The sequence below is a fragment of the Oncorhynchus tshawytscha genome, linkage group LG03 (genome assembly GCF_018296145.1).
Source record: "Oncorhynchus tshawytscha isolate Ot180627B linkage group LG03, Otsh_v2.0, whole genome shotgun sequence".
In the NCBI taxonomy this organism is placed as follows: Eukaryota; Metazoa; Chordata; class Actinopteri; order Salmoniformes; family Salmonidae; genus Oncorhynchus; species Oncorhynchus tshawytscha.
In genome coordinates, this window is record NC_056431.1 from 52,792,301 (window position 1) to 52,807,845 (window position 15,545).

General features: G+C 44.0%; 1 protein-coding gene across 1 annotated transcript in view; it reads left to right on the forward strand.

Annotated features, from left to right (window-relative positions):
- Positions 1-15,545, forward strand: part of lrp1bb (low density lipoprotein receptor-related protein 1Bb) — a gene marked incomplete at its 5' end in the record, with an annotated part of 288,348 nt that overhangs the window by 81,526 nt on the left and 191,277 nt on the right. The window contains 4 exons of the mRNA XM_042319665.1: positions 991-1,213; positions 12,976-13,165; positions 13,416-13,559; positions 14,873-15,109. Of these exons, the coding sequence (XP_042175599.1) occupies positions 991-1,213; positions 12,976-13,165; positions 13,416-13,559; positions 14,873-15,109 (794 nt within the window). The remainder of the gene's footprint in view (positions 1-990; positions 1,214-12,975; positions 13,166-13,415; positions 13,560-14,872; positions 15,110-15,545) is intronic.

Below are 15,545 nucleotides of genomic sequence, written 5' to 3' on the forward strand. Positions count from 1 at the left end.
AACAGATTTGTGAATACATTTTGTCTTCCTTTTATTAGGTATATGGCACTACACATTGAATGGTTGGATTAAAGCAAAAGCATTTCCAATTAGATACTTTATAAGAGGTGATTCCTTGAACGAACTGGCTATAGACTGCTTAACAGTGGGTATTCGTGGGAGGTTTGCCATACAACACTACAATACCATGCTGGCCCTGATACACCATTTCCTTTTCGGTACATGTAGATAGAATCAGGAAATGAATAGTTTAATTGATAAGACTTACAATGATAAGGTTCAATGGGCTAACTTTCTTTTCATACTATGCCTGCAATTAGACCTTGAGCAATGGGTTTTGTCACAATTCTCCTTGAAGTATCTGTTTTCAGTACCGTATACATTTTTATTAATGTCATCTCCTTCAATTTGTATACCTGTAGGCTCTATACAGTCACTCGAGTTAATTTATAACTGTCCTTGGTAGTTGGCGTTAAAATGCAGTAATTGTGCAGTAATGGTTACAAAAAGTTGTGTGGATATGGCTGAATAATAACCATGAATGAATAAGGCACCGGGCATGAATAACCATAAGCTATCGTTGTGTTGATGATATAAGCACGACTAGAGTTGCAAAATTCTGGGAACTTTCAATAATTCCCTCCTGTTTCTGGGAATCTTCCGTCCGGGATTTCGGGAAAACCAGGGAATTTATTGACAGGAAAGGGCAGCATACAGTATTCAGAAATCCTCAACAATGATTTACACTAAAGGGCTATCTAATGTGCTTATGTTAAGCATATATTTACTGTTATTTCTCTTCCTGGAACCTGTGTTCAATTGGTTAGAGTGTGGCGCTAGCAACGCAAAGGTTACGGGTTCAAGTCCTGCAGGCATCACATACCCCTACTATGCCAACTATGTATTCACTCACTCTACCGTAAGTCAATTTAAATATAAGCATCTGCTAAGTGGCATATTTATACAAATGTCTATATCATCTCCATACAGGATGCTGTTCTTCACTGACTATGGGAACGTAGCCAAGGTGGAGCGGTGCCACATGGACGGCACCAACCGAACCAGACTGGTGGATTACAAGACAGAGCAACCCACAGCCGTGGCCCTAGACTTGGTCAAGAAGCTGGTGTACTGGGCAGACTCCTACTTGGATTACATTGAAGTAGTGGATTACAATGGGAAGAACAGGCATGCAGTCATCCAGCGGAGTCAAGTGAGTGTCAAGCTTCATTCTGTTGTTGCTGAGCTGAGCTCTGCTTCTGATGATTGTCTTCTTGAGTTTACAGCTTACATACCACATATATTAGTCTGTGGATGTTTATATGGATAATGTGAGGAAACAATCTGAAATGTGTTTGTCCAATTTGTGGCTCAGTGGTTAAAAGCATGGTGCCACCAAACTAAGCTTGTGGGTTCAAATCCTGAAAGCGTTACATACTAACACAAAACTGATATCAAACCTTCCTTAATACAGACAGATAACTACAGTAACATCTTTCTAAAACTAGACTTAGTTGGGAGGGCATTTCAGCGCAACTGATTATTCCTTTCTTCTTGCTACAGTATGATTTTTTTTTTTTTATCTTGCCCATGTTGCTATAAGGGCACAAGGCGAGACACAGCAGACTGATGGTTCAGGTCTGATATTTATTATAACACAAGGGGTGGGCACTAGGCAGGTCGGGTACAGGCGACCGTTCATAAACCAGGTCAGAGTCCAAAGAGTACAGGGCATTAAACAGTCTCGAGGTCAGGACAGGCAGGGGTTCAGTAACCAGGTACGAGTCAACACAGAATAAGACATTAGGCAGGCTCAAGGTCAGGGCAGGAAGAATGGTCAGGCAGGCGGATTCAGTGTCAGGACAGACAAGGGTCAAAACCACGAGGACTATGAAAAACAGAGATTGGGAAAAATAGGAGTTAGGAGATGCTGGTTGACTTGGCAAACTAGACAAACTGGCACAGAGAGACAGAAAACACAGGTATAAATACACCAGGGATGATGAGTGACACCTGGAGGGGGTGGAGACAAGCACAAGGACAGGTGAAACAGATCAGGGCGTGATAGTTACTGTAGAGTAGAGACAAGGTATGCATCCCAAATGGAACCATATTCCCTATATACAGTAGTGCACTACTTTTGACCAGAATCCTATAGGCCCTGGTCAAAAGTAATGCACTATATAAGGATAGGGTGCCATTTGGGTTGCAGACAAAAGGTTTGATATGGCTTGAATATGGATTTCACTGGGATACTGCATAAGCTATCGTTGTGTTGGTGGATATTCATTAGTGTGGATGAGTTAGAGGATGTGAGATGAGGTCGCTTACAAATTATCCTTAGTCCTTAGTCCTTCTTACAGTACTACACTTTGGAGAAGGATAGGTCTAATTAGGGAATATTATTATTCAAAAGGAGGCTCCTTGAAAGCGACCTGCTGTAGTGTGAGGGAGACTCATATTGTAGGCTATAATGATGGAGGGAAAGAAAGAGGCCAATGCATATGAAATACACCTTATTGTGTGTGCAGGTGTTCTTAGGATAATGATGCCTCTTTCTGTTTGTAAATGTGTGGCCTCAGCAGACCTCTGCATGTCATATCCATGACAAATGAAAGACATATTTAACTTTTTCTACTGGCAGAAGATGTAGTCTTGCGTCTAAATCCATTTTCTTTTTATTCCATTTACATTTCAGCTCATACACCCCAGGGTTCAGCCCAATACAAAAAATACAATACAATATGCAGGTTGAGTCATAAATAGGGTTGCAAAGGGAGGGTATATTACTGGAAACTTTCAAAGTTTACCAAAAGACTACCAGAATTTTGAAGGATTTTACGTTATCTATCACAAAACATCTAGTGGCCCTTTTGGGTATTTCAGATTATCACAGATGTCTGTAATTATCTCTGGTCCTGCTTGTGGCCTTCACATGTAAAATGTTTGAAATAATGAAAAAAAAACATTATCCAAAATATAAACCATAAACGTAGTGAATACCAAAAACTTACCAAAAACTTCCAAAAATTACACAGCCTTGAAATAGACTGGCTGATATTAATATTAGAAGCAAACTGTGTTCCTAAAAACATGATGGTTCACTAGTTTCCTGGTTGTTGTTTTTCTTGTGCCACATGTTTTTCCGCCCCAGGGTTGAGGTGAGGCCCAGTGGGTTTAGGCTCACTTCCTGTGAACACTACTCACCCAACCCTGTCCTGTGTGTGTGTGTGCGTGTGTGTGTGTGTGCGCACATGGAGGGTTTCGACATAGTAAGTGTAGCGTGGAGGGCAAGGCGACAAGGTGAAAAATCTGTCTGTGCTCTGGAGAAAGGCATTTAACCCTAATTCCTTAAGGGTTTGTCATTGATGATAGCAGATCCTGGCTGTGACCCCACACTCCATTTCCGATGGTGTCTCACGGGAGTTGCGATATGCAAAAAAAAAAAAAATCAAATTTTCAAATACGTATTAAAACACACTTGTAGAGGACGAATATGACAAGCAAGATGGCACCCACAGAGATGGTCGCCTAGCTTCAGGTCCTTAGTAAAGTATGCAGTAATGTATAGTAATGTATTTTTATGTATAATTTCTTACATTATTAGCCAAGAAAATCTCAAGTGTTATTACATACAGGCGGGAAGAACTATTGGATATAAAAGCTACGTTAAGTTAACAACATTACGACCAGGAATACGACTTTCCCGAAGCGGATCCTTTGTTCAGACCTCCACCCTGGACATGGGATCTAATCCCAGAGGCCGACCCAAAACAACTCGGTCGTCGCAGGAGAGGCAGACGGAGCGGCCTACTGGTCAGACTTAGAAGGCGAGCACACCATCCACCGCTTCCGAGCATATTACTCGCCAATGTCCAATCTCTAGACAACAATGTGGACGAAATCACTTCCAGAGAGACGTCAGAGATTGTAACATTCTCTGTTTCACCGAAACAAGGCTCACTCGAGATATGTTGTCAGTCGGTACAGCCACCCGGTTTCTTCATATGCATTACACTAACAGAAACAAACATCTCTCTGGTAAGAAGGAGGGCAGGGGTGTATGCCTTATGATTAACGACTCATGGTGTAATCATAACAACATATAGGAACATATAGGACATATAGGAACTCAAGTCCTTTTGTTCACCTGACCTGAATTCCTTACAATCAAGATGCCGACCGCATTGTCTCCCAATAGATTTCTTTTCGATTATATTCACAGCCGTGTATATCCCCACCAAGCAGATACCTTGACGGCCCTGAAAGAACTTCACTGGACTCTATGTAAACTGGAAACCAAATATCCTGAGGCTACATTTATTGTAGCTGGGGATTTTAACAAAGCTAATCTGAGAACAAAGCTTCCTAAATTCTATCAGCATATCAAATGCGCGACTCGAGCTGGTAGCCTTCTGGACCATTGCTACTCTAACTTCCCCGATACATACGAAGCCCTCCCCCACCCTCCCTTTGGCAAATCGAACCATGACTCCATTTTGTTGCTCCCATCCTATAGGCAGAAACTAAAACAGGAAACGCCCGTGCTCAGGTCTATCCAACGCTGGTCTGACCAATCTGATTCCACTCTTCAAGATTTCTTCGATCACATGGACTGGGATATGTTCCCGGTAGCCTCAAGCAATAACATTGACTTATACGCAGAGTCGGTGTGCGAGTTTATTAGCAAGTGCATCGTAGATGTTGTATTAAAACCTTCCCTAACTAGAAACTGTGGATTGATGGCAGCATTCGTGCATGGAAACATGACCGTAATACAAACAGTGTAGTTATTCCCTCCGCAAGGCAATCAAACAAGCAAAGCGTCAGTATAGAGACAAAGTAGAGTCGCAATTCAAAGGCTCAAACATGAGACGTATGTTGCAGGGTCTACATTCAATCACGCATTACAAAAAGAAAACCAGCCTCGTCGGGGACATAGACGTCTTGCTCCCAGACAAATTAAACAACTACTTTGCTCGCTTTGAGAACAATACAGTGCCTGACATGGCCAGCTACCAAAGCCTGTGAGTTTTCCTTCTCCGTGGCCAACGTGAGTAAAACATTTAAACGTGTTAACCCTCACAAGGCTGCCGACCCAGACGGCATCCCTAGCTGCGTCCTCAGAGCATGCGCAGACCAGCTGGCTGGAGTGTTTACAGAAATATTCAATCAGTCCCTATCCCAGTATGCTTTCCCCACATGCTTCAAGATGGCCACCATTGTTCCTGTTCCCAAGAACGTTAAGGTAACTGAACTAAATGGCTATCACCCCGTAGCATTCACTTCTGTCATCATGAAGTGCTTTGAGAGACTAGTCAAGGATCATATCACCTGCACCTTACCTGATACCATAGACCCACTCGAATTTGCTTACCGCCTGAATAGGTCCACAGATGACCCAATCGCCATCACACTGCACACTGCCCTATCCCATCTGGACACTGCACACTGCCCCATCCCAAGAGGAACACCTATGCAATAATGCTGTTCATTGATTACAGCTCAGCATTTACAACCACAGTACCCTCCAAACTTGTCATTAAGTTCGAGACCCTGGGTCTCGACCCCGCCCTGTGCAATTGTGTCCTGGACTTTCTGACGGGCCGCCCCCAGGTGGTGAAGGTAGGAAACAACATCTCCACCCCACTGATCCTCAACACTGGAGCCCCACAAGGGTGCTTTCTCAGCCCTCTCCTGTACTCCCTGTTCACCCACGATTGCGTGGCCATACACGCCTCCATCTCAATCATTAAGTTTGCAGACAACACTATAGTGGTAGGCTTGATTACCAACAACGACGAGACGGCCTACAGGGAGGAGGTGAGGGCCCCCCGGGCTTCATGAAACAGCAGAAGGAGCACCCCTCCATCCACATCGACGGGACCATAGTGGAGAAGGTGGAAAGTTCTTCTTATTCGTCCCTTTACATTTGTGTGTATAAGGTAGTCGTTGTGAATGTGTTAGATTACTTGTTAGATATTACTGCACTGTCGGAACTAGAAGCATAAGCATTTCGTTACACATGGTAAGCAGATGTTAAATACGAGTGTATGTGACCAATAACATTTGATTGGATTTGATTTTGTACAGTGCTTTTGGAAAGTATTCCAACAATTTGACTTTTTCCACATTTTGTTACCTCACAGACTTGTTCTAAAATTGATTAAATTGTTTTTCCCCCTCGTCAACCCACACACCCCATAATGACAAAGCAAAAACTTTTTTTTTTTTATGTTTGCAAATGTATTAAAATAGAAAAACATAAGTATTCATACTCTTTACTCATTACATTGTTGAAGCGCCTCTGGCAGTGATTACAACAGCGAGTCTTCTTGGGTATGACGCTACAAGCTTGGCACACCTGTATTTGGGGAGTTTCTCCCATTTTTCTCTGCACATCCTCTCAAGCTTTGTCAGGTTGGTTGGGGAGTGACGCTGGACAGCTATTTTCAGGTTCGATCGGGATCAAGTCCGGGCTCTGGCTGGGCCATTCAAGGACATTCAGAGACTCGTCCCGAATCCACTCATGTGTTCTCTTGGCTGTGTGCTTTGGGTCGTTGTCCTTTTGGAAGGTGAACCTTCGCCCCAGTCTGAGGTCCTGATCGCTCTGGAGCAGGTTTTCATCAAGCATCTCTCTGTACTTTCCTCCGTTCATCTGTGCCTCGATCCTGGCTAGTCTCCCAGTCCCTGCCGCTGAAGAACATCCCCACAGCATGATGCTTCACCGTAGTGATGGTGCCAGGTTTCCTCCAGACGTGGCACTTGGCATTCAGGCCAAAGAGTTCAATCTTGCTTTCATCTCTTTTCCCATGGTCTGAGAGTCTTTAGGTGCCTTTTGATAAATTCCAAGCGGGCCATCATGTGCCTTTTACTTTTTTTACCGGCTTCCGTCTGGCCACTCCACCATAAAGGCCTGATTGGTGGAGTGCTGCAGAGATGGTTGTCCTTCTGGAAGGTTCTCCCTTCTCCTCAGACGAAGTCTAGCGCTTGACCATTGGGTTCCAGATTGACCATTGGGTTCTTGGTCAACTCCTTTCTCCCCCTATTGCTTAGTTTGGCAGGGCAGACAGCTCTAGGAAAAGTCTTGGTGTGTTCCAAACTTCTTCGATTGAAGAATGATGGAGGCCACTGTGTTCTTGGGGACCTTCGATGCTGCCTTAATGTTTTTGTACCCTTCCCCAGATCTGTGTCTTGACACAATCATGTCTCAGAGCTCTACAGGCAATTCCTTAGACCTCAGGGCATGGTTTTTGCTCTGACATGCACTGTCAACTGAGGGACCTTATATAGACAGGTGTGTGCCTTTCCAAATCATGTCCAATCAATTGAATTTACCACAGGTGGACTCCAATCAAGTTGTAGAAACATCTCAAGCATTATCAATGGAAACAGGATGCAGCTTAGCTCAATTTCGAGTGTCATAGCAAAGGAATTGAATACTTATGTAAATAAGGTTTTTCTGTTTTTTATTTTTTATTCATTTACATTTTCTAAAAGACTGTTTTTTCCCGCTTTGTCATCCCAAAAAGTATTTAATCAATTTTAGAATAAGGCTGTAATGGGAACAAAAAATGGAAAAAGTCAAGGGGTCTGAATACTTTCCGAAGGCACTCTATATGTGTGAAATTCGACACATACACTGAGTGTACAAACCATTAAGAACATTAACCTCTTTCCATGACATAGATTGATCAGGTGAATCTAGGTGAAAGCTAGGATCCCTTCTTGATGTCACTTGTTAAATCGACTTCAAGCGCTAGCGGGACCTCCGGTGAAACTGGAGGGTGCGCAGTTCTAATAAATATTCATAAATATTATGGATTTTAAACATTTATGTACGTGTCTTATATTGTCTGAAAGCTTAAATTCTTGTTAATCTAACTTCACTGTCCGATTTACAGGAGCTATTACAGCGAAAACATAACAGCAAAAACACCCCACATCAAAATATTTTTTCACTGGCATAGGTTTCATACATTCACAAATAACAATTAAATATTCACTTACTTTTTGAAAATCTTCCTCTGCCTTGTCATCCAAAAGGTCCCAGCTATAACATATAGTGTCGTTTTGTTAGATAAAATCCTTCTTTATATCCCAAAAAGTCATTTTAGTTGGCGCTATCGATTTGAGTAACCCACTCGTTCATCATGCAGAGAAAGGAATCCAAGAATCTACCCCGAAACTTTGTTTCAACAAGTCAAAATAAGTTTCTATTTACTCCTCAGATACCCTAAAATGTAATCAAACTATATATTTCTTACGGAAAGAAGTATGTTCAATAGGAAACTGATTTTAGCAGGTGCGTACTGTCTTCATGGCGCGCATAAACACGATTTACCAAGACTGTGTCCTTCTGCTAAAACTGATATTTCTTATTCGTTTTTGAAGTCACAAGCCTGAAACCTTGAGCATAGATTACTGACACCCTGTGGAAGCCATAGGAATTGCATTCAGGGAGCTAATTTTCAATATAACCTTACTCTTTTATTTCTAAGAGGATGGTCATTGTACTTCCGGCGCCGACAGAGATGGCCGCCTCGCTTCGCGTTCCTAGGAAACTATGCAGTTTTTTGTTTTTTTACGTGTTATTTCTTACACTAGTACCCCAGGTCATCTTAGGTTTCTTTACATACAGCCGACAAGAACTACTGAATATAAGATCAGCGTCAACTCACCATCAGTACGACCAAGAATATGTTTTTCGCGACGCGGATCCTGTGTTCTGCCTTACAACCAGTGTAACCGAGTGGATCACATGCAGCGACCAAAAAAAAAAAACCGACTCAGAAAAAGAGGGAAACGAAGCGGTCTTCTGGTCAGACTCCGGAGACGGGCACATCGTGCACCACTCCCTAGCATTCTTCTTGCCAATGTCCAGTCTCTTGACAACAAGGTTGATGAAATCCGAGCAAGGGTAGCATTCCAGAGGGACATCAGAGACTGTAACGTTCTCTGCTTCACGGAAACATGGCTAACTGGAGAGACGCAATCCGAAGCGGTGCAGCCAGCGGGTTTCTCCACGCATCGCGCCGACAGAAACAAACATCTTTCTGGTAAGAAGAGGGGCGGGGCGTATGTCTTATGGCCAACGTGACATGGTGTGATGAAAGAAACATACAGGAACTCAAATCCTTCTGTTCACCTGATTTAGAATTCCTCACAATCAAATGTAGACCGCATTATCTACCAAGAGAATTCTCTTCGATTATAATCACAGCCGTATATATCCCCCCCAAGCAGACACATCGATGGCTCTGAACGAACTTTATTTAACTCTCTGCAAACTGGAAACGATTTATCCGGAGGCTGCATTCATTGTAGCTGGGGATTTTAACAAGGCTAATCTGAAAACAAGACTCCCTAAATTTTATCAGCATATCGATTGCGCAACCAGGGGTGGAAAGACCCTGGATCATTGTTACTCTAACTTCCGCGACGCATATAAGGCCCTGCCCCGCCCCCTTTCGGAAAAGCTGATCACGACTCCATTTTGTTGATCCCTGCCTACAGACAGAAACTAAAACAAGAAGCTCCCACGCTGAGGTCTGTCCAACGCTGGTCCGACCAAGCTGACTCCACACTCCAAGACTGCTTCCATCACGTGGACTGGGAGATGTTTCGTATTGCGTCAGACAACAACATTGACGAATACGCTGATACGGTGTGCGAGTTCATTAGAACGTGCGTTGAAGATGTCGTTCCCATAGCAACGATTAAAACATTCCCTAACCAGAAACCGTGGATTGATGGCAGCATTCGTGTGAAACTGAAGGCACGAACCACTGCTTTTAATCAGGGCAAGGTGTCTGGTAACATGGCTGAATACAAACAGTGCAGCTATTCCCTCCGCAAGGCTATCAAACAAGCTAAGCGCCAGTACAGAGACAAAGTAGAATCTCAATTCAACGGCTCAGACACAAGAGGTATGTGGCAGGGTCTACAGTCAATCACGGACTACAGGAAGAAACCCAGCCCAGTCACGGACCAGGATGTCTTGCTCCCAGGCAGACTAAATAACTTTTTGCCCGCTTTGAGGACAATACAGTGCCACTGACACGGCCTGCAACGGAAACATGCGGTCTCTCCTTCACTGCAGCCGAAGTGAGTAAGACATTTAAACGTGTTAACCCTCGCAAGGCTGCAGGCCCAGACGGCATCCCCAGCCGCGCCCTCAGAGCATGCGCAGACCAGCTGGCCGGTGTGTTTACGGACATATTCAATCAATCCCTATACCAGTCTGCTGTTCCCACATGCTTCAAGAGGGCCACCATTGTTCCTGTTCCCAAGAAAGCTAAGGTAACTGAGCTAAACGACTACCGCCCCGTAGCACTCACATCCGTCATCATGAAGTGCTTTGAGAGACTAGTCAAGGACCATATCACCTCCACCCTACCTGACACCCTTGACCCACTCCAATTTGCTTACCGCCCAAATAGGTCCACAGACGATGCAATCTCAACCACACTGCACACTGCCCTAACCCATCTGGACAAGAGGAATACCTATGTGAGAATGCTGTTCATCGACTACAGCTCGGCATTCAACACCATAGTACCCTCCAAGCTCGTCATCAAGCTCGAGACCCTGGGTCTCGACCCCGCCCTGTGCAACTGGGTACTGGACTTCCTGACGGGCCGCCCCAGGTGGTGAGGGTAGGCAACAACATCTCCTCCCCGCTGATCCTCAACACTGGGGCCCCACAAGGGTGCGTTCTGAGCCCTCTCCTGTACTCCCTGTTCACCCACGACTGCGTGGCCATGCACGCCTCCAACTCAATCATCAAGTTTGCGGACGACACAACAGTGGTAGGCTTGATTACCAACAACGACGAGACGGCCTACAGGGAGGAGGTGAGGGCCCTCGGAGTGTGGTGTCAGGAAAATAACCTCACACTCAACGTCAACAAAACTAAGGAGATGATTGTGGACTTCAGGAAACAGCAGAGGGAACACCCCCATCCACATCGATGGAACAGTAGTGGAGAGGGTAGCAAGTTTTAAGTTCCTCGGCATACACATCACAGACAAACTGAATTGGTCCACTCACACAGACAGCATCGTGAGGAAGGCGCAGCAGCGCCTCTTCAACCTCAGGAGGCTGAAGAAATTCGGCTTGTCACCAAAAGCACTCACAAACTTCTACAGATGCACAATCGAGAGCATCCTGGCGGGCTGTATCACCGCCTGGTATGGCAACTGCACCGCCCTCAACCGTAAGGCTCTCCAGAGGGTAGTGAGGTCTGCACAACGCATCACCGGGGGCAAACTACCTGCCCTCCAGGACACCTACACCACCCGATGCTACAGGAAGGCCATAAAGATCATCAAGGACATCAACCACCCGAGCCACTGCCTGTTCACCCCGCTGCCATCCAGAAGGCGAGGTCAGTACAGGTGCATCAAAGCTGGGACCGAGAGACTGAAAAACAGCTTCTATCTCAAGGCCATCAGACTGTTAAACAGCCACCACTAACATTGAGTGGCTACTGCCAACACACTGTCAATGACACTGACTCTACTCCAGCCACTTTAATCATGGGAATCGATGGGAAATGATGTAAATATATCACTAGCCACTTTAAACAATGCTACCTTATATAATGTTACTTACCCTACATTGTTCATCTCATATGCATACGTTGATACTGTACTCTATATCATCGACTGCATCCTTATGTAATACATGTATCACTAGCCACTTTAACTATGCCACTTGGTTTACATACTTATCTCATATGTATATACTGTACTCGATATCATCTACTGTATCTTGCCTATGCTGCTCTGTACCATCACTCATTCATATATCCTTATGTACATATTCTTTATCCCCTTACACTGTGTATGACAGTAGTTTTTTTTTGGAATTGTTAGTTAGATTACTTGCTCGTTATTACTGCATTGTCGGAACTAGAAGCACAAGCATTTCGCTACACTCGCATTAACATCTGCTAACCATGTGTATGTGACAAATAAAATTTGATTTGATTTGATTTGGTCTCTCAAAAAAAAATCTGTTGGTTTTTCTTTTGATTTTCTCCTACCATATCTATTGTGTTATATTCTCCTACACTATTTTACAATTTCTACAAACTTCAAATAGTTTTCTTTCCAATGGTACCAATTATATGTATATTGGGGCGGCAGGTAGCCTAGTGGTTAGAGCTATGGACTAGTAACCAGAAGGTTGCAAGATCGAATCCCTAAACTGACAAGGTAAAAATCTGTTGTTCTACCCCTGAACAAGGCAGTTAACCCACTGTTCCTAAGCTGTCATTGAAAATAAGAATTTGTTCTAAACTGACTTGCCTAGTTAAATCAAAAATATCCTGACTACAGGCAGTTTACTTTGGGCATGTCATTCAGGCGGAAATGGAGAAGAAAGGGGCCTAGCCCTTGATTGTGTATATGTGCTATTCAGAGGGTTAGTGGGCATGACAACATTTTTAAGTGCCTTAGAATGGGCTATGGTAGTAGGTGCCAGAACTGCAATGCTGCTGGGTTTTTCAAGATCAACAGTTTCCTGTGTGTATCAATACCGGTCCACCTCCAAAGGACATCCATCCAACTTGACCCAATTGTGGGAAGCATTGTAAGTCAACATGGGCCAGCATCCCTGTGGAACGCTTTCAACACCTTGTATAGTACATGACCTGACTAATTGAGGCTGTTCTGAGGGCAAAAGTGGGGAGTGCAACTCAATATTAGGAAGGTGTTCGTAATGTTTTGAACACTCAGTGTTTAAGCACCCACCCTATTATTATTATTATCATTAATATTATGCTCCCAGAGGGTTATGCCCACTTCATGACCCTGTGTAGGTTGGGGAATACACAAACACACACACATGTTCTCTCATGTCTTAGATCCTGGAGCTCACAGAGTTGTTTTGTGTAATACAAGTTTTTATTTTGCGGGGTTTCATCTTTTTTTATGTTGCATGTCAATGTATTGTTCTTCTCTGTTTCAGGTGTCCTACATCCATGGATTAGCTGTCTTTGAGAACTACTTGTATGCCACTCATTCTGACCCCTCCATTGGGAATACCATGGACATCTTCAAGATCCATCGGTTTAACACCACAGAACCCAGGACACTAACCAGCCTGGGGAGTTCCAGAGGAGCAATACGTGTTTACCACAGACTCAGTCAGCCAAAAGGTAAAGGACATGTTTGTCAGGGTACTAAATGTGCTTGCTTGCTGGTGTCAAATGTGCAGTGCTTGTGACGCACAAGCTCAGTGATTTCTGCATCAAATTTGCTGGTGTCAAATGTATCTGTAGCCTACATGTGACAAATGTTTTGTGAATCTGAGAGTTTTCTGCTTCACTTAATGTACGGTCAGATCATTGTGTTGCAGTTATATTTGATGAGTCGTTAATGGACTTCCCTACTCCTCCCATCCTCTAGTTAGGAGTCATGCGTGTGAGACGGACCTGTATGGAAAGCCAGGTGGATGCTCCCACATCTGTCTGCTGAGCGGTAGCTACAAGTCCAGGACCTGTCGATGTCGGACAGGCTTCAGTATGGGGAGCGACGGACAATACTGCAAAAGTCAGTGTCACATCTGTCCCTCATCCCATTATGTTATTAACATATCCTATATTCCTGAAAGCACTGTATAAAAACAAGGAACGAAGGATGAAATGTAGTTCCCTCAAACTAAAAAAGTGTGTCCTATCACTTTAACACCTATTTTGTATTGCCATCAGTGTTTCTGTCCACATACAGTATCTCAGATATATCAGGATGTGTGTCATGCATACTGTATAGGTCTTTCTGTTGACACTAGTGAGGATCTCTTCTACATGGACCATGTATATCGCACTGCCTCAGATAGTCAGATAGACAGTGATGAAGACAAACGCTGGTTGAGACTTGCCCATTTGAAAATGATGTCCCACTATTGACCTGTCAGTAGTCGTGATTCATTATGGCCACAATGGAGTTTTAAGATCGTCTGCATTTGTTAGCTTGATGATCAATCCATGGACATTTTGTAGTTGACAATAAAAGCAGAAGATCAAATTGATCATACAATCAGAGGTCCACTGTATTTCGATCGGGCGTAGCGGAGCGCCTTGCCCTGTTCTCCCTCCGTGACACATTTGATTTATACCTCTTTGCTAGATATTCTGATGACACCGGCTCTCTCTTCCCTTAGCCTAATGAGATTCAGTGCTAAATGGTTGTGCTTCTTCATACCGCATCGCAGCCAGTCATGGGGTATGTGATCTGGGTCTCATACAATGCTTAATTGTCTCTTGGGGTAGCCTAACTCTCCCTCATAGGATGATAAATTGAAGTGATGCATGTGTGGTCTGCCTTACACACGGCAGTATGGTCTCCTGGGTAGAGGCAGAGTGAGGAGAGGTCTGGTTCTTTCTTTGTAGCCCTGGAGGATCCCTAGGGTCCCACCCAGAACCCCCAGAGTGACTGGTGCTGGGTGGAGCTACCTTAGTTTTGCCTTTCAAATGAGATAATGTTCATGTCTGTGCATTAGAAGTTAACATTCGCTTTTTAGTCTCTCGCCTGACTTTCATATAGTTATTTCAGGCCAAGCTAGCTCGTGCAAAAACACTGATTATGGCTCACAAGACTACTGCTTTCTCAGTGTTCTTTAGCCATTTTCTCCCTCTCACTGCAATGCCAGTTTGCAACATAAATGTGATTGAAGGTGACACAGTCATTAGCACTGATTACTTCTCCCATCAAGGAGAATAGATGAGCCTGGCCGTCTCAGATTAGGACAACGTGGAATGTTAGAGGCTTTAATTCTGAGATCAGCAGCATTGAAGAATTACACCAATTAACTGACAATAAGTAGAGTAAAGAGTAAAGAACCCTTCTCTTTTTTTGCATTCTAGAACCCAAAAACGACCTCTTCCTGTTCTATGGTAAAGGTCGGCCAGGGGTCATCCGAGGCCTGGACATGAATGTGAAGTCCAGTGATGAGCACATGGTCCCGATCGAGGACCTGGTCAACCCCAGAGCCATCGACTACCACACAGAGTCAGGACAAATCTACTTCGCTGACACCACCAGTTTCCTCATAGGCCGGCAGAAAATAGATGGGAACAGCCGGGAAACGGTACTCAAAGATGGTGGGTTTATTTTTGATTATACTTTATATCAGGGATGGGCCACACTTTTGTAGGCCCAAGGATCAATTAGGAATAATATAATACACAAGGTGCAATTTCGAAATGTAGTTGTGCATCAGCAGTTTTTTTCTTGTTATGTGGATGTCGATTATGGCAGCCCCCCGCACCTCTCTGATTCAGAGGGGTTGGGTTAAATGCAGGAGACACATTTCAGTTGAATGCATTCAGTTGTACAACTGACTAGGTATTCCCCTTTCCCTTCCTTCTGTCAGTGACAGTCACTCAATTAGCCCATGTCAGCCAACATTTTTTATATAGGTAAGTTAGTTTAGCCAGCTATCTAAACATTTCTCTCCACCCTATGGCAAAATGTGTAGAATCGCAGGAAAGGAACTCTAAAACTCTCCGCTGTCAATAGGGGGGGGGGGGTGTTTGC